The sequence below is a fragment of the Coregonus clupeaformis genome, chromosome 2, assembly GCF_020615455.1.
Source record: "Coregonus clupeaformis isolate EN_2021a chromosome 2, ASM2061545v1, whole genome shotgun sequence".
Classification (NCBI taxonomy): Eukaryota; Metazoa; Chordata; class Actinopteri; order Salmoniformes; family Salmonidae; genus Coregonus; species Coregonus clupeaformis.
The window spans coordinates 23512236-23536811 of record NC_059193.1 but is presented as its reverse complement, the minus strand read 5'-3'; the positions used below and the strand labels follow the sequence as shown (position 1 = coordinate 23536811).

Genomic DNA, 24576 nt, shown 5'->3' with positions numbered 1-24576 from the left:
ATTTGTTCATGTCTTTTCAGGTCCGCTCTAGAATAGAATCTGTTCCCACAGTCCTTGCAGTGATAAACAGACTTTCCAAACGTGGGTCTGTTGTAGACCCACTCCCTCCCTGCTTACCTCATGTCAAAATAAAAGTCCTGCACGTGCGACATATGTGGACAAAAAATGAATAACTTGTGGAGGCATTTTATTTTGACATGAGGTAAGGTTAAACAGAGACTTCCTGGAGAGCAGAGGGCTAGTATCACCACATCAGAGTCGGTTCAGGAAGGGTAGGGGAACTATGGATCCAGTGCTAAGAAGCAGAGGTCAGGAAGGCTCAGGTGAACAAGGAGACTGTTGTAGCTGTCTTTTTTGATGTGGAGAAGGCGTATGATATGATGTGGAAGGAGGGGTTGTTAATCAAGCTTGATATTATGGGGGTAGGAGGAAGAACGTACAACTGGATAAAGGATTTCCTGTTTGGAAGGTCTATCCAGGTGAGGGTGGGGAAGTCTTTTTCAGGCAGCTACTTGGTGGATAACGGTACACCACAGGGGAGCGTGATTAGTCCTCTGTTGTTCTCAATCATGATCAATGATGTTAACTCTCAGGTACAGCCGGGTATAGGGAGGTCATTATTTGCAGATGATGGGGCCTTATGGAAGAGGGGAAGAAATGTGCCATACGTAGTCAGGAAGGTACAGGAAGCAATTTATGAGGTAGAGCGGTGGGCATTAATGTGGGGATTCAGGTTCTCTGTAGAGAAAACTCAAACAGTGTTCTTTACTAGGAGGAAGGTGGGAGATGAGGTATGCTTGAGGTTATATGGGAGAAACTTGGTGCTAAATGTGATGCGCTGTCTGACGGGGAAGGAGTGGGGGACTGGGCATTCCTCATTGAAGACCATGTATGTTGCATTGATCCGATCTGTAATAGACTATGGAAGTATAGCATATGGTTCGGCAGCCCGGACCTCACTGGAAAGGCTAATGTCATACAGGGGCAAGGACTCCGAATATGTAGTGGGGCATTTCAGACGTCCCCAGTGGCTGCATTACAGGTGGAGATGGGGGATATGCCATTGCAGATTAGGAGGCAGCAGCTGGCAATTAATTATTGGGTCAACCTACAAGGACATGGGGTGTCTCATCTTGCGAAAGGGATTTTACAGGCATGCTGGGAACATGAGCGAAGACAGAACACAAGCTTTGGGTGGGTGAGTAATACCCAGGCGAAGGAGATGGGACTGTATGGAAGGGAGTTTAGTCCAACTGTAGTTATTCCTGTAAATCCACCATGGCTACTCCCGCCTCCAGTAGTTGATCAAGAAGTGTTGGAGAGACTACAGAAAGATAGGGAGGGTGTTGATCCAGCTGATTTCTTTAAGAGACTTCTGGAAACTGTGTATCATGATTTTGTGGCCATTTACACAGATGGTTCAAAAGGATCCAAGGACAGGACGTACTGGGTCAGCATTTGTAGTGCAGGAATGTGGGGTGGAAGTCAGGAAATGTATTACAGATCATCTGGCTGTATATACGGCGGAGCTGATGGCCATACTGTTGGCCCTGCAGTGGGTGGAGGAAGTCAAACAAGACAGAGTAGTTATTTGCTCTGATTCATGTGCAGTGTTAATGAGTCTCCAGTCCTTTAGCTCACGTAGCTGACAAGACCTGCTTTATGAGGAGCTACAAACCCATGGCAGGATTAAACAGATGGGTATTCAGATAAGATTTACTTGGGTCCCAGCCCATGTGGGGGTGGAGGGGAACGAGGCAGTAGATGAACAGGCTAAACAAGCACTTAGTAGTGGGGATGTTGATGTTGAAGTTTCAATGAGCAAGGCAGGGTCAAAAAGACTGATATATACAGTGATGGTGCAGAGATGGCAGGAGCAGTGGAATAGAGATAATAAGGGAAGGCTTTTATTTCAAGTACAGAGGAAAGTCGGGGAGGGAGGACGGCAGGAAGGGACAGAAGAGAGGAGGCTATTTTTACAAGATTAAGGGTGGGACACAGCCAGTTGAATAAGACATTACATGTGATAGGAAAGCAACCATCAGGAAAGTGTGATTATTGTCAGGAAATAGAGACCGTGGAGGATGTATTGCTACAGTGTGGGCAGTATCAGAGGGAAAGAGAGAGGATGATATCTAGTATGAGGGAGAAGGGGATACAGGAAATTACTTTAAAGAGTATATTGAGTAGAACGTAATTAGATATAATCTAAAATATTTTATTATATTTTTTAAGAGAAACGGGGTTGGAAGGTAGGATTTAGTTTCTCCCCGTCTCTGGCCCACACTCCAGTACAGTAGGTGGCGGTAATGCACCATAACGTTGGATGCCAACCACCCCACTGAAGAAGAAGATGATGAAGAAGAAGAAGAAGAAGAAGAAGAAGAAGGTGAAGCTGAGTTTCACCCACGTTTGGGAAGTCTATTTAATAATACGATCCTTTAGATATGTCTCAAATTCCCCCGCAATAATGACTAACCATCCTGCCCTGCACAGTAAATTGAAATGGAATGGTACTTAAATCCTGGCTCCCACGGACAGTTTTTGTGCAAACCAATACAATAGAAAGCAACGCTAAAGTGTAAATACACCCGCGTTGCTAAAAGCACCTAGCTAGCTAAGCTACAGATAATAACAGGGTTGCGTAGCAGCTTTCTGACTATTTCACTCAAATACAAATATGCTTACCACTTTCCAAACGTTGTTTTTTGTTGTGCGTCAACAAATCAACTAGTTACAAACATCCTTGCTAACTTTCCTAGAACTGTAAACAGAGGTAAAAGAGACAGGTAGATACAGTACATTAGTGATGTCACGTTTGATACCGGAACTCCGAGGCTTGCGTAAAAATCGCTAATCAGTTTACTTCGAAGCCATAGATTCTACCCGTGTAATAGCCTGATTTCTAAATATATACCTGATGTTACTAGTGAAACTGAATCTATTGAACACTTATTTTGTAATTGTTTACATAGTGAGGTGTTGTGGACTGATATATAACTATATCTTGGCAACAAAATGCATACAACCATTGAAATATGTTACTACACTGATAACACAATTGAACGTCAATATGTCATAAATCTCTTTATTTTATTAGGAAAATGTTTCATACACAAATAAATATTTTTGAAGAAAAAGCCCATTTTTATATATATATAAAAAAAGAAGATTTGGAAAACTATTTAGAATCATTAAAACGTATACAAAATAACATTTAAAAAAAAATATTCGTTACATGTCTGTATCTGATTTGATATAATGTGGATTTGTATTATTATTATTATTATTATTATTATTATTATTATTATTATTATTATTATTATTTCTCTCTTCCTAATTTATTTGTGTAATCCCTCTGGCTGTTCTGTTTGTGTTTTACATGTTACTGTTTAATACATTTTAAAAAGTCAGATATATTTTTTTAACGATTTAAATAAATACAAATAAATACATATAAAAAAATGTGTTTGGCATCGTTTGCCGCGTTCAAAACAACTGGGAACTCGGAAATCTCCGACTTCAGTGCGTTCACATCAACTCGGGAAAAAAACGAGCTCCGATTTCAACCGTCATCTAACTCGGAATTCCAACTCCGTCCTCTTTCTAGAACTCCTGACTTTTCCGACATGAAGATCACAGACGTCATGATTTCTTCACCTCGTAATTTTCGAGTTTCCAGTTGTTCCCATTTCACATAATCCACATAAATATTTGATAACTAATAAAGTAAGAGTAGTCTCTTACAATATCCTTCACAGATATTATCCTTGTAATAGTCTTATTTATAAATATGTAATTAATGTAGAAAATAAGTGTAGCTTTTGTGAATTGCAAAATGAGACTAGAGCTTTTATTTTGTGATTGTTTGCATAGCGAAATATTTTGGACAGATATGAAAATACACATTAGTTATAAGATGGGTCAACCTGTAAGCATTACCAAATGTGATGTTATTTTTTATTTTACATACATGCACAGTGACTGCCAATACATTGTGAATTAGTTTATTTTATTGGGGAAATGTTTGATCCATAAAATGAAGTTCATGGGTCCAAAAATTTTTTACAGATTTTTTTCTAATTGATTTAGCGTATTATTTAACATCCCTGAATGGTATAAATAGCAATTTGTCAAAGAACTGTCTATTTGTCCAATTTTTTGTTGTGTGATATTTGTATATTGTTTGGTTTTGTACAATATTCGTGTGATGTAATAAATATATTAAAATATATATAAAAAAATATATATATATATAAATAAAATTAAAAAAAAGAAGAAGAAAAAAGTTTACGTCGAAGCAGTGTGCCGATGTTTGTATCCCTTTATCAGAAGCACGTTATCAATGACGTCCGAATCTTCGTGTGGTCGAACAACCACCTGATTGGTTTGCTCTTGGTTTCTTTAAAAGACAAAAAGGCCACCCCAAAGATTTATCTATGGCTACTGTAATAATTCGGCTATTATAAATTATTTTGACCAGCAGGTGCCACTAGTGTACAACCTGTTGATCAAAGCCTCGAGTAATTAACCTATTTTCGAAACAATTGGCTGGAAATGCTCAATGCTTCAAGCTTCGTTTCCCCATCACTACTGTATATTATAGCACAGATGATCCATAATAGCTAAACTAATAGCTAACTAACTGGACTGGTTGGGTCCCGCCCCCTGATCTGTGAAATCGAGGAAATCATACTGCCAATGCGACTGCGCAGATCTGGTACATATCTTCTTTGATGTTAGCAAAGCACAGTTCCAAATGTATTTATTTGCCAGAGTAAATTGTGTATTTTTAATGGATTATCAGATAAAATTGAGTTAATCATGAACATATAGTTAACATTCTTTGTGGCTAACTGAATTGGGCCGTTTGTTTTTGTCTTCAAACACAGTGAAAAGAGCCAGGGTTGAACAGAGTTTAAACTAAACATGAGTGTTTTTGCAAGATAAGGATTGATTGATTGTAGTACTCTGAACTTAATGAAAGTTGAGTTTGTCTCTGAGAGTGGCTAAAGGAAGTGGGCGGAGCAATAAAAGAGCGGGAAAACTGAAGAGGACTATATAGAATGGAGGGAGACTGTAAGGGGGGGCCATTCTGCAGACAGGTATCGGCTTTGTTGAAAACTTTAATAAAGTAATTTCTTGATGCAACAAAAACTCTGTAAGACCTTATTTGTAATAAAGTATAGTGGTTATTTTCCACAACAGTTACTCTATGGGCTGTTCGGGCTCAGACAAGGCTACTTGCTTATTACTCTTTCACTTTTAAGATATATGTGTGTGTATGTAACAAATAAATAACACTGTGTGACCAATCATTTATTAAGAAAGGACGAGAATAATTTATTCATATAGAGTTTTATTCCTCTCAACATCAAATGCATCAGCAACTATTGATACATTGAACATAGTACACGTTGGCAGTTATTTCCCCCCTCTGATTTTCTAAATCAACCTGCTTCATCTCAAAGGTGTACCTTGCTGCATTAATCTGTTCATGTCTTTTCAGGTCTGCTCTAGAATAGAATCTGTTCCCACAGTCGTTGCAGTGGTAAAGTCTCTCTCTAAAGTGTGAAGGACCCTGTGTTTCATCAAGCCACTCTGAAGGTTGAAGCTCTTCCCACACTGAGAACAGCTGAACGGCCTCTCCCCCGTGTGGCGCTGCATGTGTACCCTGAAGTGGGACATGTACACAAAGCCCATACCGCACTGGGAGCAGGTGAAGGCCTTCTTCCCTGTGTGGTGGTACTTCTGGTGGTGTTTGAGATTTCGGAGCTGAGGGAAGCTCTTCCCACAGTGTGAGCAGCTGTAGGGTTTGACCCTCAGCTCTGCCATTGTGTTGATACACAGGCCGGAGGGGCTGGTCTCGACGGCCCCCAAAGCATGCTCTGTCCCCTGGGTGGGTATCACTGACCTTGGGAGTAGGTGCCGCAACTTCCTGGTCAATGGTGCGGGAGGTAGAGGGGGAGGCTCCCTGGCCAATGGTGCTGGAGGTAGAGGTGGAGGCTTTCTGGCCAATGGTGCTGGAGGTAAAGGCTCCCTGGCCCATAGTGCTGGAGGAAGAGGCTCACTGGTCCATGGTGATGGTGCTGGAGCAAGAGGCTCCCTGGCCCATCCCCCAGGATGTGAGCTCAATCTCTGCAGACGACTCAAGCTCATTATGGGGTAATCTGTGGATGTGATCATCTGGGTAACCAAGTCCCCCCAGTCATCGGACTCCTCTTTGATATGGACCACATGGGCCTTCCTCTCTTCCATCCTTTCAGAGACACAGGAAGAGCTTGGTATGGCCGTTTCCTGTGGACCCTCTCTCTTTGGGAAAGCACTGGGTCCACCTGGCTGGAACATCTCCTGTTTGATAACACAACCTTCCTCTTCTCCTGAGGATGGAACAGAACAAAGTTTTAGATCCTATATCAGGTGTGTGTGTGTGTGTGTATATATATATACACATACATACACACACAGTGAGGGAAAAAAGTATTTGATCCCCTGCTGATTTTGTACATTTGCTCACTGACGAAGAAATGATCAGTCTATAATTTTAATGGTAGGTTTATTTGAACAATGTGAGACAGAATAACAACAACACAATCCAGAAAAACGCATGTCAAAAATGTTATCAATTGATTTGCATTTTAATGAGGGAAATAAGTATTTGACCCCCTCTCAATCATAAAGATTTCTGGCTCCCAGGTGTCTTTTATACAGGTAACGAGCTGAGATTAGGAGCACATTCTTAAAGGGAGTGCTCCTAATCTCAGTTTGTTACCTGTATAAGACACCTGTCCACAGAAGCAATCAATCAGATTCCAAACTCTCCACCATGGCCAAGACCAAAGAGCTCTCCAAGGATGTCAGGGACAAGATTGTAGACCTACACAAGGCTGGAATGGGCTACAAGACCATCGCCAAGCAGCTTGGTGGAAGGTGACAACAGTTGGTGCGATTATTCACAAATGGAAGAAACACAAAAGAACTGTCAATCTCCCTCGGCCTGGGGCTCCATGCAAGATCTCACCTCGTGGAGTTGCAATGATCATGAGAACGGTGAGGAATCAGCCCAGAACTACACGGGAGGATCTTGTCAATGATCTCAAGGCAGCTGGGACCATAGTCACCAAGAAAACAATTGGTAACACACTACGCCGTGAAGGACTGAAATCCTGCAGCGCCCGCAAGGTCCCCCCATTCAAGAAAGCACATATAAATGCCCATCTGAAGTTTGCCAATGAACATCTGAATGATTCAGAGGAGAACTGGGTGAAAGTGTTGTGGTCAGATGAGACCAAAATGGAGCTCTTTGGCATCAACTCAACTCGCCGTGTTTGGAGGAGGAGGAATGCTGCCTATGACCCCAAGAACACCATCCCCACCGTCAAACATGGAGGTGGAAACATTATGCTTTGGGGGTGTTTTTCTGCTAAGGGGACAGGACAGATTCACCGCATCAAAGGGACGATGGACGGGGCCATGTACCGTCAAATCTTGGGTGAGAACCTCTTTCCCTCAGCCAGGGCATTGAAAATGGGTCGTGGATGGGTATTCCAGCATGACAATGACCCAAAACACACGGCCAAGGCAACAAAGGAATGGCTCAAGAAGAAGCACATTAAGGTCCTGGAGTGGCCTAGCCAGTCTCCAGACCTTAATCCCATAGAAAATCTGTGGAGGGAGTTGAAGGTTCAAGTTGCCAAACATCAGCATCGAAACCTTAATGACTTGGAGAAGATCTGCAAAGAGGAGTGGAACAAAATCCCTCCTGAGATGTGTGCAAACCTGGTGGCCAACTACAAGAAACGTCTGACCTCTGTGATTGCCAACAAGGGTTTTGCCACCAAGTACTAAGTCATGTTTTGCAGAGGGGTCAAATACTTATTTCCCTCATTAAAATGCAAATCAATTTATAACATTTTTGACATGCGTTTTTCTGGATTTTTTTGTTGTTATTCTGTCTCTCACTGTTCAAATAAACCTACCATTAAAATTATAGACTGATCATTTCTTTGTCAGTGAGCAAACAAACAAAATCAACAGGGGATCAAATACTTTTTTCCCCTCACTGTGTGTGTATATATATATATACATACACATATACACACACACACTACCGTTCAAAAGTTTGGGGTCACATTTACATTTTAGTCATTTAGCAGACGCTCTTATCCAGAGCGACTTACAGTTAGTGAGTGCATACATTTTTATTTTTTCCATACTGGCCCCCTGTGGGAATCAAACCCACAACCCTGGCGTTGCAAACGCCATGCTCTACCAACTGAGCTACACCAGAAATACAGTGTAGACATAGTTAATGTTGTAAATGGCTATTGTAGCTGGAAATGGCTGATATTTAATGGAATATCTACATAGGCGTACAGAGGTCCATTATCAGCAACCATCAGTCCTGTGTTCCAATGGCACATTTTGTTTGCCAATCCAAGTTTATCATTTTAAAAGGCTAATTGATCATTAGAAAACCCTTTTGCAATTATGTTAGCACAGCTGAAAACTGTTGTGCTGATTAAAGAAGCAATAAAACTGGCCTTCTTGTGACTAGTTGAGTATCTGGAGCATCAGCAATTGTGGGTTCGATTACAGGATCAAAATGGCCAGAAACAAATAACTTTCTTCTGAAACTTGTAAGTCTATTCTTGTTCTGAGAAATGAAGGCTATTCCATGTGAGAAATTGCCAAGAAACTGAAGATCTTGTACAACGCTGTGTACTACTCCCTTCACAGAACAGTGCAAACTGTCTCTAACCAGAATAGAAAGATGAGTGTGAGGCCACGGTGCACAACTGAGCAAAAGGACATATACATTAGTGTCTAGTTTGAGAAACAGACGCCTCACAGGTCCTCAACTGGCAGCTTCATTAAATAGTACCCGCAAAACACAAGTCTCAACGTCAACAGTGAAGAGGCGACTCCGGGATGCTGACCTAGGCAGAGTTGCAAAGAAAAAGCCATTTTTACCAGTTTTGCGGGTACTATTTAATGAAGCTGCCAGTTGAGGACCTGTGAGGCGTCTGTTTCTCAAACTAGACACTAATGTATATGTCCTTTTGCTCAGTTGTGCACCGTGGCCTCGCACTCCTCTTTCTATTCTGGTTAGAGACAGTTTGCGCTGTTCTTTGAAGGGAGTAGTACACAGCGTTGTACGAGATCTTCAGTTTCTCGCATGGAATAGCCATTTTTTCTCAGAACAAGAATAGACTGATGAGTTTCAGAAGAAAGTTATTTGTTTCTGGCCATTTTGATCCTGTAATCGAACCCCCAATTGCTGATGCTCCAGATACTCAACTAGTCTCAAGAAGGCCAGTTTTATTGCTTCTATAGCACAACAGTTTTCAGCTGTGCTAACATAATTGCAATAGGGTTTTCTAATGAGCAATTAGCCTTTTCAAATGATAAACTTGGATTAGCAAACACAACGTGCCATTGGAACACAGAACTGATGGTTTCTGTTAATGGGCCTCTGTACACCTACGTAGATATTCCATTAAAAAAAAAAAATCTGCCGTTTCCAGCTACAATAGACATTTACAATGTCTACACTGTATTTCTGATCAATTTGATGTTATTTTAATGGACAAAAAAAATGCTTTTCTTTCGAAAACGAGGAAATTTCTAAGTGACCCCAAACTTTTGAATGGTAGTGTATATCTCTCCTCACTCACCTGACAGAGCCTCTTCTCTCTCCTCAGTGTCTCCAGCACAACCACATCTCCTACACATCCCCCTCTGCTCTCTCTCTTCCATCTTCTTTCTCTGCTCTTTCTCTTCATCTTCCCTCCTCTTCCTCTCTTCCTCTCCGTCCCTCCATCTCTGCTCACACTGCTGCAGCCTCTCCTTAAAGACGCCCACTTCCTGCTTGCTCCGTGTCACTTCCTCCAGGAAGCTGTCCTTCACCAGCCGAGTGATCTCATGCACGGCGGTTTTGAGGACCATTTCCATTACTCCATTGAGTTGGTACTGGAAGGTGAGGATGGCTTCTGACATAGCTGAACACTGGAAACACTGGACATCAACTCAACACTGGAAAATCAACCCCCCTTCCCTTATCGGTACCAGTCCCAGAGTTCACAGCCAGTCTTCTATGGATGAGCTGCCCCCCTTGTTTCCCAGTTTGGTTCACTATAATGGAAAGACTGATTTAGCCTCCTCCAGATCACACCAGTGCCGAGACAGGGATCTTCCTCCTGGAAACAGGGGCAAGCTGTCAAATACACCAAATGTGGTCTTGATGTGATTCTATTATCTTGTCAGTAATATAAGGTTCACCTATCAATGATTTAGCCCTGAAACGTGCATGTAACGAACAAATTAATAAACCCTTACTTACACCACTTTTGGCTGTGGTTAGGTAAACCAAACAACACATTTCTCAAGCTTGCTAGCTAGTAGGTGATTTTAGCAACGCATGTGTATTTACTTACACTGTTTAATAATAAGATCCTTTAGATATGTCTCAAATTCCCCCGCCATAATGACTAACCGTCCTGCCCACCTGCACAGTAAGTTGAAATGGAATTGTATTTAATTCCTGGTTTCCCACGGGACTGTTTTTGTGCAACCCAATACAATAGAAAGCAACGCTAGTGTGTAAATACACCCGCGTTTCTAAAAGCACCTAGCTAACTAAGCTAATAACACAGGGTTGTGTAGCAGCTTTCTGACCATTTGACACAAATAAAAATATGCTTACCACTTTTCGAACGTTGTTTTTTGTTGTGGGTCAACAAATCAACTAGTTACAAACATCCTACCCATCTCTCCTAGAACTATATAAAGAGGTAAAAGAGACAGGTAGCTACTGTATATTAGTGATGTCGCGTTTAAAACCGGAAATCCGAGGCATGCGTACAAATCGCTAAGCAGTTTATTTCGAAGCAGTGTACGGATGCTTGTATGGCTTTATCAGAAGCACGTGATCAATGACGTCCGAATCTTCGTTTTGTGGAACAACCCCGATTGCTTTGCCATTGGTTTCGGTGGAAGACAAAAAAGTGATCCCAAATATTTTATTTGTGGCTACCCTGACGTCAACTATAATAATTTGGCTATTCTAAATTATTTTGACCAGCAGGTGCCACGAGTGTACGTGTTGATCAAAGCCTCGAGTAATTTACCTATTTTCGACACAATTAGCTGGAAATGCTCAATGCTTCAGGAAGCTTCGTTTCCCCAACACTACTGTACATCATAGCACATATTATCCATTAGAGCTAAACTAATACCTAACTAGACAGTAGAGGATGGGTCCCGCCCCCACTGATCTGTGACATCGAGGTGATCATACTGCCAATGCGATTGCGCAGATCTGGTCAATATTTTCCTTTGATGTTAGAATCGGTCTAAAGCGCAGTTCCAAATATATTTATTTGCCAGAGTAAGTTACTCTATGGGCCGTTCGGACTCAGACAAGGCTACTTGCTTATTACTCTTTCACTTTTAAGATATCTGTGTGTGTATGTAACAAATAAATAACACTGTGTGACCAATCATTTATTAAGAAAGGATGAGAATAATTTATTCATGAATAGTTTTATTCCTCTCAACATGAAATGCATCAACAACTATAGATCCATTGAACATAGTACACGTGGGCAGTTATTTCCCCCCTCTGATTTTCTAAATCAACCTGCTTCTTCTCAAAGGTCTACCTTGCTGCATGAATCTGTTCATGTCTTTTCAGGTCCGCTCTAGAATTGAATCTGTTCCCACATCCCGTGCAGTGGTAAGGCATCTCTGCAGTGTGAATGACCCTGTGTTTCTTCAAGCCACTCTGAAGGCTGAAGCTTTTCCCGCACTGAGAGCAGCTGAACGGCCTGTCCCCCGTGTGGCGCTGCATGTGTACCCTGAAGTGGGACATGTACACAAAACCCTTATCGCACTGGGAGCAGGTGAAGGCCTTCTTCCCTGTGTGGTGGTACTTCTGGTGGTGTTTGAGATTTCGGAGCTGAGGGAAGCTCTTCCCACAGTGTGGGCAGCTGTAAGGTTTGACCCTCAGCTGTGCCGTTGTGTTGATGCTCAGGCTGTAGGGGCTGGTCTCGAGGGCCCCCACAGTATACTCTGTCCCCTGGGTGCGTATCACTGAGCTTGGGAGTAGGTGCTGCTCCTTCCTGTACCATGGTGCTGGAGGTAGAGCTGGAGGCTCCCTGGCCAATGGTGCTGGAGGAAGAGGCTCCATGGTCCATGGTTGTGGTGCTGGAGCAAGAGGCTCACTGGTCCATCCCACAGGATGTGAGCTCAATCTCTGCAGATGACTCCGGCTCATTATGGGGGAATCTGTGGATGTGATCATCTGGGTAACCAAGTCCCGCCCGTCATCGGGCTCCTCTTTGATATGGACCACATGGGCTTTCCTCTCTTCCATCCTTTCAGAGACACAGGAAGAGCTGGGTGTGGCCGTTTCCTGTGGACCCTCTCTTTCTGGGAGATCGCTGGGTCCACCTGGCTGGAAGATCTCCTGTTTGATAACACAACCTTCCTCTGCTCCTGAGAATGGAACAGAACAAAGTTATAGATCCTATATTGTTTGTGTGTGTGTGCGCATCTCACCTCACTCACCTGACAGAGCCTCTTCTCTCTCCTCAGTGTCTCCAGCACAACCACATCTCCTACACATCCCCCTCTGCTCTCTCTCTTCCCTCTTCTTTCTCTGCTCTTTCTCTTCAACTTCCCTCCTCTTCCTCTCCTCCTCTCCGTCCCTCCACCTCTGCTCACACTGCTGCAGCCTCTCCTTCAAGACGTTCACTTCCTGCTTGCTCCGTGTCACTTCCTCCAGGAAGCTGTCCTTCACCAGCCGAGTGATCTCATGCACGGCGGTTTTGAGGACCGTTTCCATGACTCCATTGAGCTGGTACTGGAAGGTGAGGATGGCTTCTGACATAGCTGCAACAACATCAACTCAACACTGGAGAATCACCCCCCCCTTCCCTTATTAGTACCAGTCCCAGAGTTCACTGCCAGTCTTCTATGGATGAGCTGCCCCCCTTGTTTCCCAGTTTGGTTTACTATAATGGAAAGACTGGGATTTAGCCTCCTCCAGATCACACCAGTGCCCAGAGAGTCAGGGATTTTCCTCCTGGAAACAGGGGCAAGCAGTCAAATACACCAAATGTGGTCTTGGTTGTGCCTCAAATATATTGCCAGCGCACCTACCAATGATTTAGCCCAGCAACATGCTTGTAACGAACAAATGAATAAACCCTAACCCTTATCTACACCACTTTTTGACTGTGGTTAGACGTATCAAATTAGTTTCTCTAGCCTGCTTGCGAGCTAAGCTAACTTTAGCTACATACAATCGCACAGGGTAGTAGCAGCTTTCTGACCTTTCAGCAAATATTCTTACCAATTCCCCAAACGTTGTTTTTTGTTGTGCATCAACAAATCAACTAGTTACAAACATTTTATATCTACTATAACTGTACACGGAGGTAACAGCGACAGGTAGCTAGCTACTGTAAAAAGCTAGCTAACAGCTACTAGCTAGACTGGGGTTTCCACTAGGTAACACAGCCACAAAGTCAGAATTGTCTATATCGCAAGAATTCATTAAATTAAAAAAATGCTTTTTGGTCTTAATTTAAGATTAGGGGTAGGGTTACGCATAAGGTTAGCGGTGTGGTTAAAGTTAGGTCCAAAATCACATTTTAATAAGAGAAATTGAAAACATGCGGGGTTTAATACTTTGTGTCTGTGGTAACTAGTGACGACAATAGACTGTAGCGGTTGGGTCCCGCCCCTTTGGTCTGTGACATCTTGGTGATAATACTGCGATTGCGCAGAACTCATCAATTTTTTTCTTTGACGTGGGAATCGCTGTCAAATGTATTTATTTTCCAGAGGAAGATATCTGTTACTCTATGGGCCGTTGTGGTTCTGACATGGCTACTTACTTATTACTACTTTACTTTTAAGATATCTGTGTGTGTATGTCACAGTTAATAACACCTTTTGACCAACCATTTATGAAAGGATGAGAATAATTTCTTCATAAATACTTTTATTCCTCTCAACATAAAATTCATCAGCAACAATACATTGAACATAGTACACGTGGGCAGTTGTTTTCCCCCTTTGATTTTCAAAATGAACCCGCTCCATCTCATTTTTACATTTTAGTAGACTCTTATCCAGAGCAATTAGGGTTAAGTGTCTTGCTCAAGGCCACAGACATATTTTTCACCAAGTCGGCTTGGGGATTAGAACCAGCAACCTTCCGGATACTGGCCCAACGCTCTTAACCGCTATGCTACCTGTCACCCATCTCAAATATCTACCTTGAGTTTGAGTTTATTTTTACAGGGTCAGTGCAAATTAATCAATGTTTCAGTAAAAGTGTCCGGTTTTAGCTAGCAGGCTAATTTTCAACCGCAGTCCCAGGGCAGGTTATTAAAAACAATAACAATACAGACAAAGAATGTGCAGTGAGCACATACAGAGCAACATAGGACAAGCAGCACGCAGACAGAGCAATAGCACAAAAAGCAACAAAGTGACTACCTTGCTGTATGAATCTGTTCATGTGTTTTCAGGTCTGCTCTAGAATTGAATCTGTTCCCACAGTCCGTGCAGTGGTAAGGGCTCTCTGCAGTGTGAATGATCCTGTGTCTCTTCAAGCTGCTCTGAAGGCTGAAGCTCTTCCCACACTGAGAGCAGCTGAACGGCCTTTCCACCATGTGGCACTGCATGTGTACCCTGAGGTGGCACATGTACACAAAGCCCTTAAAACACTGGGAGCAGGTGAAGGCCTTCTTCCCTGTGTGGTGGTACTTCTGGTGGTCTTTTAGGTTTCGGAGCTGAGGGAAGCTCTTCCCACAGTGTGGGCAGCTGTAAGGTTTGACCCTCAGCTGTGCCGTTGTGTTGATGTTCAGGCCGTAGGGGCTGGTCTCGAGGGCCCCCGCAGCACGCTCTGTCCCCTGGGTGGGTATCACTGACCTTGAGAGTAGGTGCTGCTCCTTCCTGGTCCATGGTGCTGGAGGTATAGGTAGCGGCTCCCTGGCCCATAGTGCTGGAGGAAGAGGCTCACTAGCCCATGGTGCTGGGAGTAGAGGTGGAGGCTCACTGGCCCATGCCCCAGCGTTTGAGCTCAATCTCTGCAGACGACTCAGGCTCATTATGGGGGAATCTGTGGATGTGATCATCTGGGTAACCAAGTCCCCTGAGTCTTCTGGCTCCTCTTTGATATGGACCACATGGGCCTCGCTCTCTTCTATCCTTTCAGAGACACAGGAAGAGCTGGGATTGGCCAATTCCTGTGGACCCTCTCTCTCTGGGAGAGCGCTGGGTCCACTTGGCTGGAACATCTCCTGTTTGATAACCCATCCTTCCTCTGCTGCTGAGGACAGAGCAAAGTTATAGATCCTATATCAGGTATGTGTGTGTGTGTGTGTGTTCGTGCATCTCTCCTCACTCACCTGACAGAGCCTCTTCTCTCTCCTCAGTGTCTCCAGCACAACCACATCTCCTACACATCCCCCTCTGCTCTTTCTCTTCAACTTCCCTCCTCTTCCTCTCTTCCTCTCCGTCCCTCCATCTCTGCTCAAACTGCTGCAGCCTCTCCTTCAAGACGTCAACTTCCTGCTTGCCCCCCGTCACTTCCTCCAGGAAGCTGTCCTTCACCAGCCGAGTGATCTCATGCACCGCGGTTTTCAGGACCGTTTCCATGACTCCATTGAGTTGGTACTGGAAGGTGAGGATGGCTTCTGACATAGCTGCAACAACATCAACTCAACACTGGAAAATCAACCCCCCCTTCCCTTATCGGTACCAGTCCCAGAGTTCACAGCCAGTCTTCTATGGATGAGCTGCCCCTCGTTTCCCAGTTTGGTTCACTATAATGGAAAGACTGGGATTTAGCCTCCTCCAGATCACACCAGTGCCCAGAGAGTCAGGGATCTTCCTCCTGGAAACAGGGGCAAGCTGTCAAAAACACCAAATGTGGTCTTGATGTGCCTCAAATTACATGTCAGTATTAGGCAGCTCACCTACCAATGATTTAGACCAGAAACATGCTCGTAATGAACAAATTAATAAACCCTTACACCACTTTTTACTTGTGGTTAGGTGTATTCAATAATGTATTTCTCAAGCTTGCTAGTTAGCTAAGCTAGCTTGAGCTACACATAATAACACAGAGTAGTAGCAGCTTTCTAACCATTTGACAAAATAAGCTTACCACTTTACAAAAATGGGTTTTTGTTGTGCTTCAACAAATCAGCTAGTTACAATATCATAGGTCTCCTATAACTTTACACAGCGGTAACAAAGATGGGTAACTAGCTAGCTAACGTTACTTTAATAAGCTAACGGCTACCACTGAGGTACAATGACAGCTGCTAGCTAGACGGCTACTGGAGAGGTTGGTTCCCGCCCCCTCGTCCGTGACATCGAGGTGATCATACTGCGAATGCCATTGCGCAGAACTCGTAAATATTTTTATTTGATGTTGGAATCTGTCAAATGTATTTATTTGCCAGAGGAAGATATCTGTTACTCTTTTGCCCGTTGTGGTTCGGACAAGGCTAATTACTTATTACTATTTTAATGAATCGGTTTGTGTATGTGACAACATTTGACGAATCATTTAAGAAAGGATGAGAAAAATGTATTCATAATGTGTTTTATTCCTCTCAACATTAAATGCATCAGCAACAACACATTGAACATAGTACACGTGGGTAGTTATTTCCCCCCTCTGATTTTTTCAATCAACCTGCTTCATCTCAAAGGTCTACCTTGCTGCATGAATCTGTTCATGTCTTTTCATGTCCGCTCTAGAATTGAATCTGTTCCCACAGTCCGTGCAGTGGTAAGGCATCTCTGCAGTGTGAATGACCCTGTGTCTCTTCAAGCCGCTCTGAAGGCTGAAGCTCTTCCCACACTGAGAGCAGCTGAACGGCCTCTCCCCTGTGTGGCGCTGCATGTGTACCCTGAGGTGGGACATGTACACAAAGCCCTTACTGCACTGGGAGCAGGTGAAGGCCTTCTTCCCTGTGTGGTGGTACTTCTGGTGGTCTTTCAGGTTTCGGAGCTGAGGGAAGCTCTTCCCACAGTGTGGGCAGCTGTAGGGTTTGACCCTCAGCTTTGCCGTTGTGTTGATGCTCATGCCGTAGGGGCTGGTCTCGAAGGCCCCCACAGCATGCTCTGTCCCCTGAGTGGGTATCACTGACCTTGGGAGTAGGTGATGCTCTTTCCTGGCCCGTGGTGCTGGAGGAAGAAGCTCACTGGCCCCATGATGTGAGCTCAATCTCTGCAGACGACTCTGGCTCATTATGGGGGAATCTGTGGATGTGATCATCTGGGTAACCAGATCCCCCCAGTCATCATGCTCCTCTTTGATGCTGACGACATGGGCCTCCATCTCTTCCATCCTTTCAGAGACACAGGAAGAGCTGGGTGTGGCCGTTTCCTGTGGACCCTCTCTCTCTGGGAGAGTGTTGGGTCCACCTGGCTGGAAGATCTCCTGTTCGATAACACAACGTTCCTCTACTGCAGAGGACAAAACAGTACAAAATTAGAGATCCTATATCATGTGTGTGTGTGTGTGTGTTTATATATATATATATATATATATATATATATATATCTCCTCACTCACCTAACAGAGCCTCTTCTCTCTCCTCAGTGTCTCCAGCACAACCACATCTCCTACACATCCCCCTCTGCTCTCTCTCTTCCCTCTTCTTTCTCTGCTCTTTCTCTTCAACTTCCCTCCTCTTCCTCTCCTCCTCTCTGTCCCTCCACCTCTGCAGCCTCTCCTTCAAGACGTCCACTTCCTGCTTGCTCCCTGTCACTTCCTCCAGGAAGTTGTCCTTCACCAGCCGAGTGATCTCATGCACGGCGGTTTTGAGGATAGTTTCCATGACTCCATTGAGCTGGTATTGGAAGGTTAGGATGAACTCTGACATAGCTGCAACAACATCAATTCAACACTGGAAGAAAGAAAAAAAACACTTAACTTCTAAAGTTCATAGTTGCCTTGCCTCTCAGTGAGTTCAACAAGCTATGAAACTGGCACCTAGCTTCCAGATTACACCAGCACCCAGGGAGTCCACCCTGTCAAATGTGTGTGTGTCAAACAAACTGTCAAATACATGATAAGGGTGACCATGGAGTGTGGACTGTCATCTTGCCAGTGAAATAGGGAAGCTCAGCGACCAATAGCCATTCAGGCAATCAAAATGCTTACCTGTTAGAAATAGCTAGATATTTAAGACATTATTAGCGTCATAGCTAGTTAGCACTACCAGAGATACTAGTTAGCTAGATAGCAGAATGTTGTCCAGCATATGTCCTGCTTTTCTTGCTAGCACAATAGCAAATGTTAGCAAGCTAGCTAACGTTAACCTAGCTAGCTTGTGATACCACAGGAGTGGTAGCAGCTTCATTTGACTCGAATAGAAAGTTTCCTTAATACTTGCCAAACGCTGACAAATGGTTCGTGTCAATCAGCTAGTTGGAAACGTTCAATCTCTCATCCTAGTGCCACAAAGTGTGTAACAATATGCGCTGACTGTACACAGCTAGCTACCTAATAACGTTAGACGGCTGGGTCCCGCCCCCTAGAACGTGCTTCAAGGGGATCATCATGTGAAGGCGATTGCGCAGAAGTAGTCTCACCTGTGGGCTGTGCTGTGGCATTCTGAGCCCTCTATAAGATAAACTGTTTCTGGGGCCACTAGTTTTTTAAGTACAGAAACCATCCATGGCTCAGGGACAGCTACATATTCCTACTTATTTCCTTGTTTTTACAAATATTGAATGGTCCATTACACAATGACACACAACCAGATAACAATAAACAGCGTTCAATTTATTGTTACATCAAAGGTCACTTGACTGGGCATGCATTCACTTCTCATTTAATGTTTTAGCATTCTTGGCGTCGATTAAAACTTTGAAAGTTTTGTTGTCCCAGGCCACATTTTGTGGCTCCATGTCAAAGAAGTCCACATACATCCTGCAAGACAGATTTAATGCGTTAATTGCGTGTTTCAATGTGTGTGCGAGCGTGTGTGTGCATTCCATTATACCTGTCAGGGGAGATACCCAGGTGTTTTTTGAGCAGTCCACACAATAGTTTGGAATACTGCAGGTTCTTTTCCTCACTGAAAGATCCAATACTGTTGAGGGAGCAGTGAGCACACGGGGCAGTCGTTCCCCCAAAAGTCATCAACTGGTCCGCCACTATATTTATTGCAAAGTACTGCAAAAGACATGGGAGACTTGTCACTATGTTTAGCATATAACTTTGTTCTAAAATGCAAATAATCATTATGAACCCAGTGTTGACACAGACCATGTATGCCAGTGAAACAAATAGCTATACCCTTTGTAATGGATGCAGCCTCTATAATAAATAGATGATCTCTTATCTAGATTGTTCCATGAGCTCCAACAGAGTGAACATTTCTATTAACTTCCTGTGCTGAGGAGCTCTGAGAGACGGAGAGCACCCCACTGGGCACACACTGGTTGAATCAATGTTCTTTCCACGTCATTTCAATAAAATTGCATTGAACCAACGTGGAATAGATGTTGAATTAACGTCTTCACCCTGTGGGACAGTTTAACACATACTTTTACTGTATCGACAACCTTCTAGATTCTCAATATAGAATCTAAATAGAGATTCTGAAACTCACCTTAACCGGTAATTCCATAGCTTCGGCCAATTTCGCTGTAGCTTCAGATAGAAGTTCTACAGGGACGTTATCCCTGCATACGTTTGTGTGCACCACAAAAATCGGCATTGTTGGTCTGGTTAGGTAGAAGAAGCTGTTGTGGTCCTCAGCACAGGTAGATAGATAACCTTCACAATGTTCCACTGGTGGAAGACTCCTTCTTAAACATACTGGGCGTGGGAATGTATGAGCACCAATAGCAAGTATCTTATATTTGCATGTTCCTGCTTGAAACTATACCTGTTCTTTAGGTGCTGTAAGATAATTGTAACCTTATAAAGTGACTTGTTCTGGCCTGTAAGTAAATTCTTGTTTGACAGGCCTTACCAGTAGAAAAGCAATTTATTCAGATTAACATTCCCAGACATTCCCTTGTGAGGAAAGGTGGGGCTGAACACCAGCTTAACTCTGTATTCAAAGTAGCAATTTTGCCCTCCACTGGTTAGTAAACTCTCCATATCCCCTCCTACACTAGCAACATGATATGAATCCTATAGTCAGTGTGTTTAGTGCCCTTTGCCCTATTATTACGTTTTTGTTTTCCTATTAATTCACATAGGCTAACCATTGTGATTCATGTTATTTACCATCTTCTGCTTTTTATGAATAAACAGGCATCGGGGTAAAAAAAAAAATCATATCATTTCGATGCCCCCCAACACATTCATGTTACTTACCTTACAGATCACAAAGTCAGCTGATTTCCACTCCATTCATATGCAAATACATTTGATTCATACACTTGATTGTCTGGCTGGCATGTTTTCATTTTAAACAGGCCTTCCCTTATCTACCCTGAAATAACATTATTTCAGTAGTCCTCTATTATGATAAAATCATAGCTCATTAGTACACCCTTGTGGTTGAATATATATCTATTGTATGTCCAAGGATACAACAATGAATCATGTTGAACTAACAAATACCATCAAGGGATACCTTACAATTTACAATAATGAACACCTTATGAAACAGCTGTGAAAATCAATTTGCCAATATTTTAGATTTAAATATATAAACGTTGATATTTTTTTGGTACGTGTGTCAATTTACTTTCACAGATTTTTTTGTACACTCACATGGCAATCATAGACTGAAATACTGAATTCTGGTGTGTGGAATAGAGAGGAGGTGGGTGCTGTGTGGATGGGAGGTTCTGCCAGTCACTTGTTTTCAACAAGCAGTCAGTCTCTGAAGAGGGACTCGAAGAGGGAGACTGCAAAGTCCAGGCGCTGCTGCTCTCTGTGTTCTGAGTGTTTGCAGTGCTAATGTTTTTAGCTAATCTGTGAATCTCACATTATGTGCCCAGTATGATAGTTTTCTTGATCTTTCTTAGCAGATAATGACAACATGACAATAACAGTAGCTGATGTAATGAAAAGTTGGATGGTGGACGGTAATGGAGGACATCGGGTGGATCCATGTTTGGGTGTTAGGCAGAACCCCTAGGTCCTGGAGAACAGGAGCAGAGTATAGTGGTCAGGGTAGGAGACAGACGTAATCAAGCAAACACACAGGTTACAGGTTTATCAGGTATGTCAAAATATATGCTTGGGTACCACATTGACATCTCTGATCTGCATGCCTCAATAAATGAATGCTAGAACATTGGTAGCCAGGATTAGTGATATGTATCTAGTCTCCTAATAATTGCATAACGGTGCAAGTTAGACACATGTTATCTTTTGTTTGCATGTGAGCATGTCTTTTTTAGTCGGTCCTGTCAATGTTAAGTGATCACACATGCCTCAGCACACATAGAAGATTACTTTGCCTGCTTGCAAATGTGTGCTAAAAGTGGGGATGTTTCATAGTATTTGTTATCTTAACTCCCCACCACCAATGAACAATTATTTATTGCACAAACACACACACACACACTACTGTAGCATCTTGTTTACATTTCTCACATTTTAGGCGTCCAGCTTTGGCCTTGGATGGATCATGTTGCAATGAGATGGGCACAGAGGTATGTATGTACAGTCCTTTTCAGTGTGGCAGCAAATTAGTTGAACAGGAGAAGAGGATGTGGTTGCTTGTGGAGAGAGAGCAGTGTGGGTGGTGGGTAGAACAGCTACAGTGATGCTGATTGGTTGCTCTGGCTCATCACTTGTTGACTAAAAAAATATATAGATTTAGAAATTAGTTCGACCTTGCCATAGTTCAACAGCTGAAAAGCCTTCATTAACATACTCCCAGAGATAGCAAGACATTCAGTATTCCCTGAATGAAGTAGCGTACCCATCCCCATTTACAATTTCATTAATCATTGAAATAAATTATACAATAGCACATTCAATGACATTATTATTGTAGAGTATAGGCTACTCCTGTATCTACCTTGTACAATACCGTAATCAGTGAATGAAGTAGTGTACCCATCCACATTTACAATTTAATTTATCAATTAGATAAATAATACTAGCACATAGTTACATTATTGTAGAATAGGCTACTCCTGTATCCACACTATATTAGGATACCGTTATGATTTCATTGATCTTGTCAGGCATGATTTTAAGGTCTTCGATCGAAGTTGTATGTCATACCTCGTTCCCTTCTTCAGTGAAAAGTAGTTATGCATCTCCCATTCAATTCAGTTCGAGTGTGAATGTGTAGGCATAGTGACAGTGGAAAAATAAACCCATAGCTCCAGCACACAATGGCATGTAGGGGTAGTGTATTACAATGTAAAATATGTATATATCCTATAGTACAATGGCATGTAGGGGTAGTGTATTACAATGTAAAAATATATATATATATATATATATCCTACAGCACCACGTGTGCATATTTTCATTCACAATTTAATTCCGCAATGAAATAAATAATACTGGCACATCAAATTACGTTATTATTGTACACTAGCCTACTCCCCTATCGACACAGTAAATAATATTGCCTACGTGCTTTCGACAATATGTTATCAACTGGTTATCAACAAAAAGTAATTATTTTCAAATAAACCAAATTTGCCTTATCAACACAGTAGGCCTAAATATTTCCTAACGATATCACAACTTAAATATAGCCTACTTACTCCTCAATCGGATCAAGCACACCTTGGTAATTATTTTAATCGTCTCTAAGTTAACTATTGGGGCAGATCTGCCGCTTGTAAAAAAAAGTAATAAAAATGAATGTCTGTGTCGCCGCCGAGATTTCAAATACCGTGCCCGTCTCTCACTCTATGAACGGTCACTGCTATCCGGATTCCTTGGGACGTCCCTACCCTGAACCCTAAACCCTAAACTATAACCCTTAACTAACACTAAACTTAACAATTTACATTTATACTTGATTGAGGTAGGGACATCCCAAGGATTCCGAATAGCACGGACCCTCTGGGAAAGCCTATGAACTCCTCTATTCGACTGAAAGCCATGGCCACAACTCTTATTTGTTGTCTGATGTAGGCTACTGGAACTGGTAACAACACAGTCTGTGATTGGCTAACAACATTTAGATCTGTATACAGCAAGATAAGATAACATAACATGCCATGAGGTGTTGAGGGAAAGACAGATTACCTATAGATTGGACATCATCTTTTCTAGGCAATAGGCGATATGCACAGGCGAGCATGACGTATTTCCGGTTAAATCTCAGGATGGATGTAAACTTCCGGTTATCGTAGAATGCTATGCTACCGTATGCTTGCATTGAATGCTTGTCGTCAAAAACATCCGAAACGGATAATTTTCGTCGTTTATCTTAATGTTTATGTTAATGTTTTTACTTGTAATACTTCATCTTGACTTATAACACGATGACGTGTAAACGTACGAAAGTGTCCTTTCAAAAACGGGATGACAGCTCTTCCAGCATTCACTGCTGTGTGCCGCAATGTACAGTGTCTGTCAGATGCAATTCTTCTGTTAGTTTTTTTAACTTTTCCCAAAGACAGTGAATTACATAAACGGTGGGTGATTAACATTCGATGAGTCAACTTTCTTACAACAAACACATGAGTCTGCAGCCGACACTTTCTAAGTGAAGATGTGACTCAGCTGGGCGCAGACGTCTGAAGAAGGGAGCTGTTCCAGTGCTGTTTCAATGGAACAATTTTAGTCTTCCAGCCCCACGGCCCGGAGTTTGGGAAAGGACCGAGCGTCCCAACACAGAAACCATGAATGATCCGTCTGTGGAATTGGACTGTCCTCCTGACCATGACTACTGCAACAGTACTGAACCTGCTGCGCTGGATATGTCCCTTGACCACAATGAATAACTTAGTGTAGAGATAGCAAGGCTCCGAAATCAAATTGAGAAGATAACTATCAGCAGCAAGTTCTGATTGGAGCGGTTTGCTGGATCTGATGATGACATAAGGTTTTTCACAAGGTAAATTAAAATGTCCAATGTGTTTAATATATAGGCCTATGTATTTGAGCTGTCAACAATGACTAGGATTATTATCTGTTTAAATGTTGCATGTGTGATGTGTGTTGTTGTAAGCTACTGGAAACCTTGAATTTCCCTCGGGATGAGTAAAGTATCTATCTAAAACTATCTAGATCTAGGCTATCTACTAGCACATTAATTGTATTTTAAAATACTGAGAAGAGCAGTAAGCAAAAGGACTGACGTGTGCGTGGTCCAGCTTCTGACCTTAGTGCCAAATGTTCTAAGATGTTGTATAACTGTCAATAAGGATGCTAACATGCTTGCAATTTAATGTTGTGTATGGACACTTAACATATAGAAATGTAACACGTATGTCCCACAGGTTTGCAAGTCATGCCCACCTGATGGCCTTTTGGAAGCAGATAGAGCCAGCCACCTGCAAGATCATACGGGTGACAAAAACACGAAGTGTAGCAAAGACTGATGAGGTCCCTCACACTGGCAATGCAACGGTGAATATATTTTACAGTTG

The 24576-nt window shown here is 42.7% G+C and overlaps 5 protein-coding genes and 1 long non-coding RNA gene across 8 annotated transcripts; all 6 read right to left on the bottom strand.

Annotated features, from left to right (window-relative positions):
* Positions 1-5342: 5342 nt before the first annotated feature.
* LOC121579859 (zinc finger protein 316-like) lies at positions 5343-11200 on the bottom strand. Of its 2 annotated transcripts, none has more exons than XM_041894802.2 (3): positions 10706-11200; positions 9678-10216; positions 5343-6380 (listed from the first exon to the last, which is right to left on the bottom strand). In XM_041894802.2, exons 2-3 carry the CDS (start codon positions 9997-9999, stop codon positions 5506-5508), a joined length of 1197 nt encoding a protein of 398 aa, XP_041750736.1. In that variant the 5' UTR covers positions 10000-10216; positions 10706-11200; the 3' UTR covers positions 5343-5505. The 2 variants fall into 2 exon arrangements, with proteins under 2 accessions (XP_041750736.1, XP_041750734.1); XM_041894800.2 differs by having other exon boundaries at positions 9678-10199.
* A 328-nt stretch (positions 11201-11528) lies between these two features.
* On the bottom strand, positions 11529-13669 carry LOC121579862 (zinc finger protein 629-like). Its single transcript, XM_041894807.2, has 2 exons — positions 12571-13669; positions 11529-12498 (listed from the first exon to the last, which is right to left on the bottom strand). Exons 1-2 carry the CDS (start codon positions 12890-12892, stop codon positions 11660-11662), a joined length of 1161 nt encoding a protein of 386 aa, XP_041750741.2. The 5' UTR covers positions 12893-13669; the 3' UTR covers positions 11529-11659.
* Positions 13670-14243: 574 nt separating this feature from the next.
* LOC121579863 (zinc finger and SCAN domain-containing protein 2-like) lies at positions 14244-16340 on the bottom strand. 2 transcript variants are annotated; one of them, XM_041894808.1, is made up of 3 exons: positions 16187-16340; positions 15426-15913; positions 14244-15346 (listed from the first exon to the last, which is right to left on the bottom strand). In XM_041894808.1, the coding sequence occupies exons 2-3, from the start codon at positions 15718-15720 to the stop codon at positions 14508-14510; spliced, it is 1134 nt and encodes a 377-aa protein (XP_041750742.1). In that variant the 5' UTR covers positions 15721-15913; positions 16187-16340; the 3' UTR covers positions 14244-14507. The 2 variants fall into 2 exon arrangements, with proteins under 2 accessions (XP_041750742.1, XP_041750743.1); XM_041894809.1 differs by having other exon boundaries at positions 14244-15343.
* A 276-nt stretch (positions 16341-16616) lies between these two features.
* Positions 16617-18566, bottom strand: LOC121579865 (zinc finger and SCAN domain-containing protein 2). Its single transcript, XM_041894813.1, has 3 exons — positions 18432-18566; positions 17609-17942; positions 16617-17499 (listed from the first exon to the last, which is right to left on the bottom strand). Exons 2-3 carry the CDS (start codon positions 17916-17918, stop codon positions 16742-16744), a joined length of 1068 nt encoding a protein of 355 aa, XP_041750747.1. The 5' UTR covers positions 17919-17942; positions 18432-18566; the 3' UTR covers positions 16617-16741.
* A 236-nt stretch (positions 18567-18802) lies between these two features.
* Positions 18803-20006, bottom strand: LOC121580326 (macrophage migration inhibitory factor-like). The gene is made up of 3 exons (XM_041895379.2): positions 19656-20006; positions 19044-19216; positions 18803-18970 (listed from the first exon to the last, which is right to left on the bottom strand). The coding sequence occupies exons 1-3, from the start codon at positions 19761-19763 to the stop codon at positions 18862-18864; spliced, it is 390 nt and encodes a 129-aa protein (XP_041751313.1). The 5' UTR covers positions 19764-20006; the 3' UTR covers positions 18803-18861.
* A 713-nt stretch (positions 20007-20719) lies between these two features.
* LOC121580325 lies at positions 20720-22390 on the bottom strand. The gene is made up of 3 exons (XR_006003020.2): positions 22244-22390; positions 21605-21811; positions 20720-21146 (listed from the first exon to the last, which is right to left on the bottom strand). It is a non-coding gene; the product is annotated as an uncharacterized LOC121580325 (long non-coding RNA).
* Positions 22391-24576: the final 2186 nt, after the last annotated feature.

Excerpts from the sequence above, each read along its gene's own strand:
- LOC121579859 (XM_041894802.2), bottom strand. The coding sequence starts at position 9,999 with ATGTCAGAAGCCATCCTCACCTTCCAGTACCAACTCAATGGAGTAATG. Across the intron at positions 6,381-9,677 it reads GAGAGAAGAGGCTCTGTCAG|GAGAAGAGGAAGGTTGTGTT; the intron begins GTGAGTGAGGAG and ends TTCCATCCTCAG.
- LOC121579862 (XM_041894807.2), bottom strand. The coding sequence starts at position 12,892 with ATGTCAGAAGCCATCCTCACCTTCCAGTACCAGCTCAATGGAGTCATG. Across the intron at positions 12,499-12,570 it reads GAGAGAAGAGGCTCTGTCAG|GAGCAGAGGAAGGTTGTGTT; the intron begins GTGAGTGAGGTG and ends TTCCATTCTCAG.
- LOC121579863 (XM_041894808.1), bottom strand. The coding sequence starts at position 15,720 with ATGTCAGAAGCCATCCTCACCTTCCAGTACCAACTCAATGGAGTCATG. Across the intron at positions 15,347-15,425 it reads GAGAGAAGAGGCTCTGTCAG|CAGCAGAGGAAGGATGGGTT; the intron begins GTGAGTGAGGAG and ends CTCTGTCCTCAG.
- LOC121579865 (XM_041894813.1), bottom strand. The coding sequence starts at position 17,918 with ATGTCAGAGTTCATCCTAACCTTCCAATACCAGCTCAATGGAGTCATG. Across the intron at positions 17,500-17,608 it reads GAGAGAAGAGGCTCTGTTAG|TAGAGGAACGTTGTGTTATC; the intron begins GTGAGTGAGGAG and ends TGTCCTCTGCAG.
- LOC121580326 (XM_041895379.2), bottom strand. The coding sequence starts at position 19,763 with ATGCCGATTTTTGTGGTGCACACAAACGTATGCAGGGATAACGTCCCT. Across the intron at positions 19,217-19,655 it reads CTATGGAATTACCGGTTAAG|TACTTTGCAATAAATATAGT; the intron begins GTGAGTTTCAGA and ends TGTCTTTTGCAG. Across the intron at positions 18,971-19,043 it reads CTGGGTATCTCCCCTGACAG|GATGTATGTGGACTTCTTTG; the intron begins GTATAATGGAAT and ends TCTGTCTTGCAG.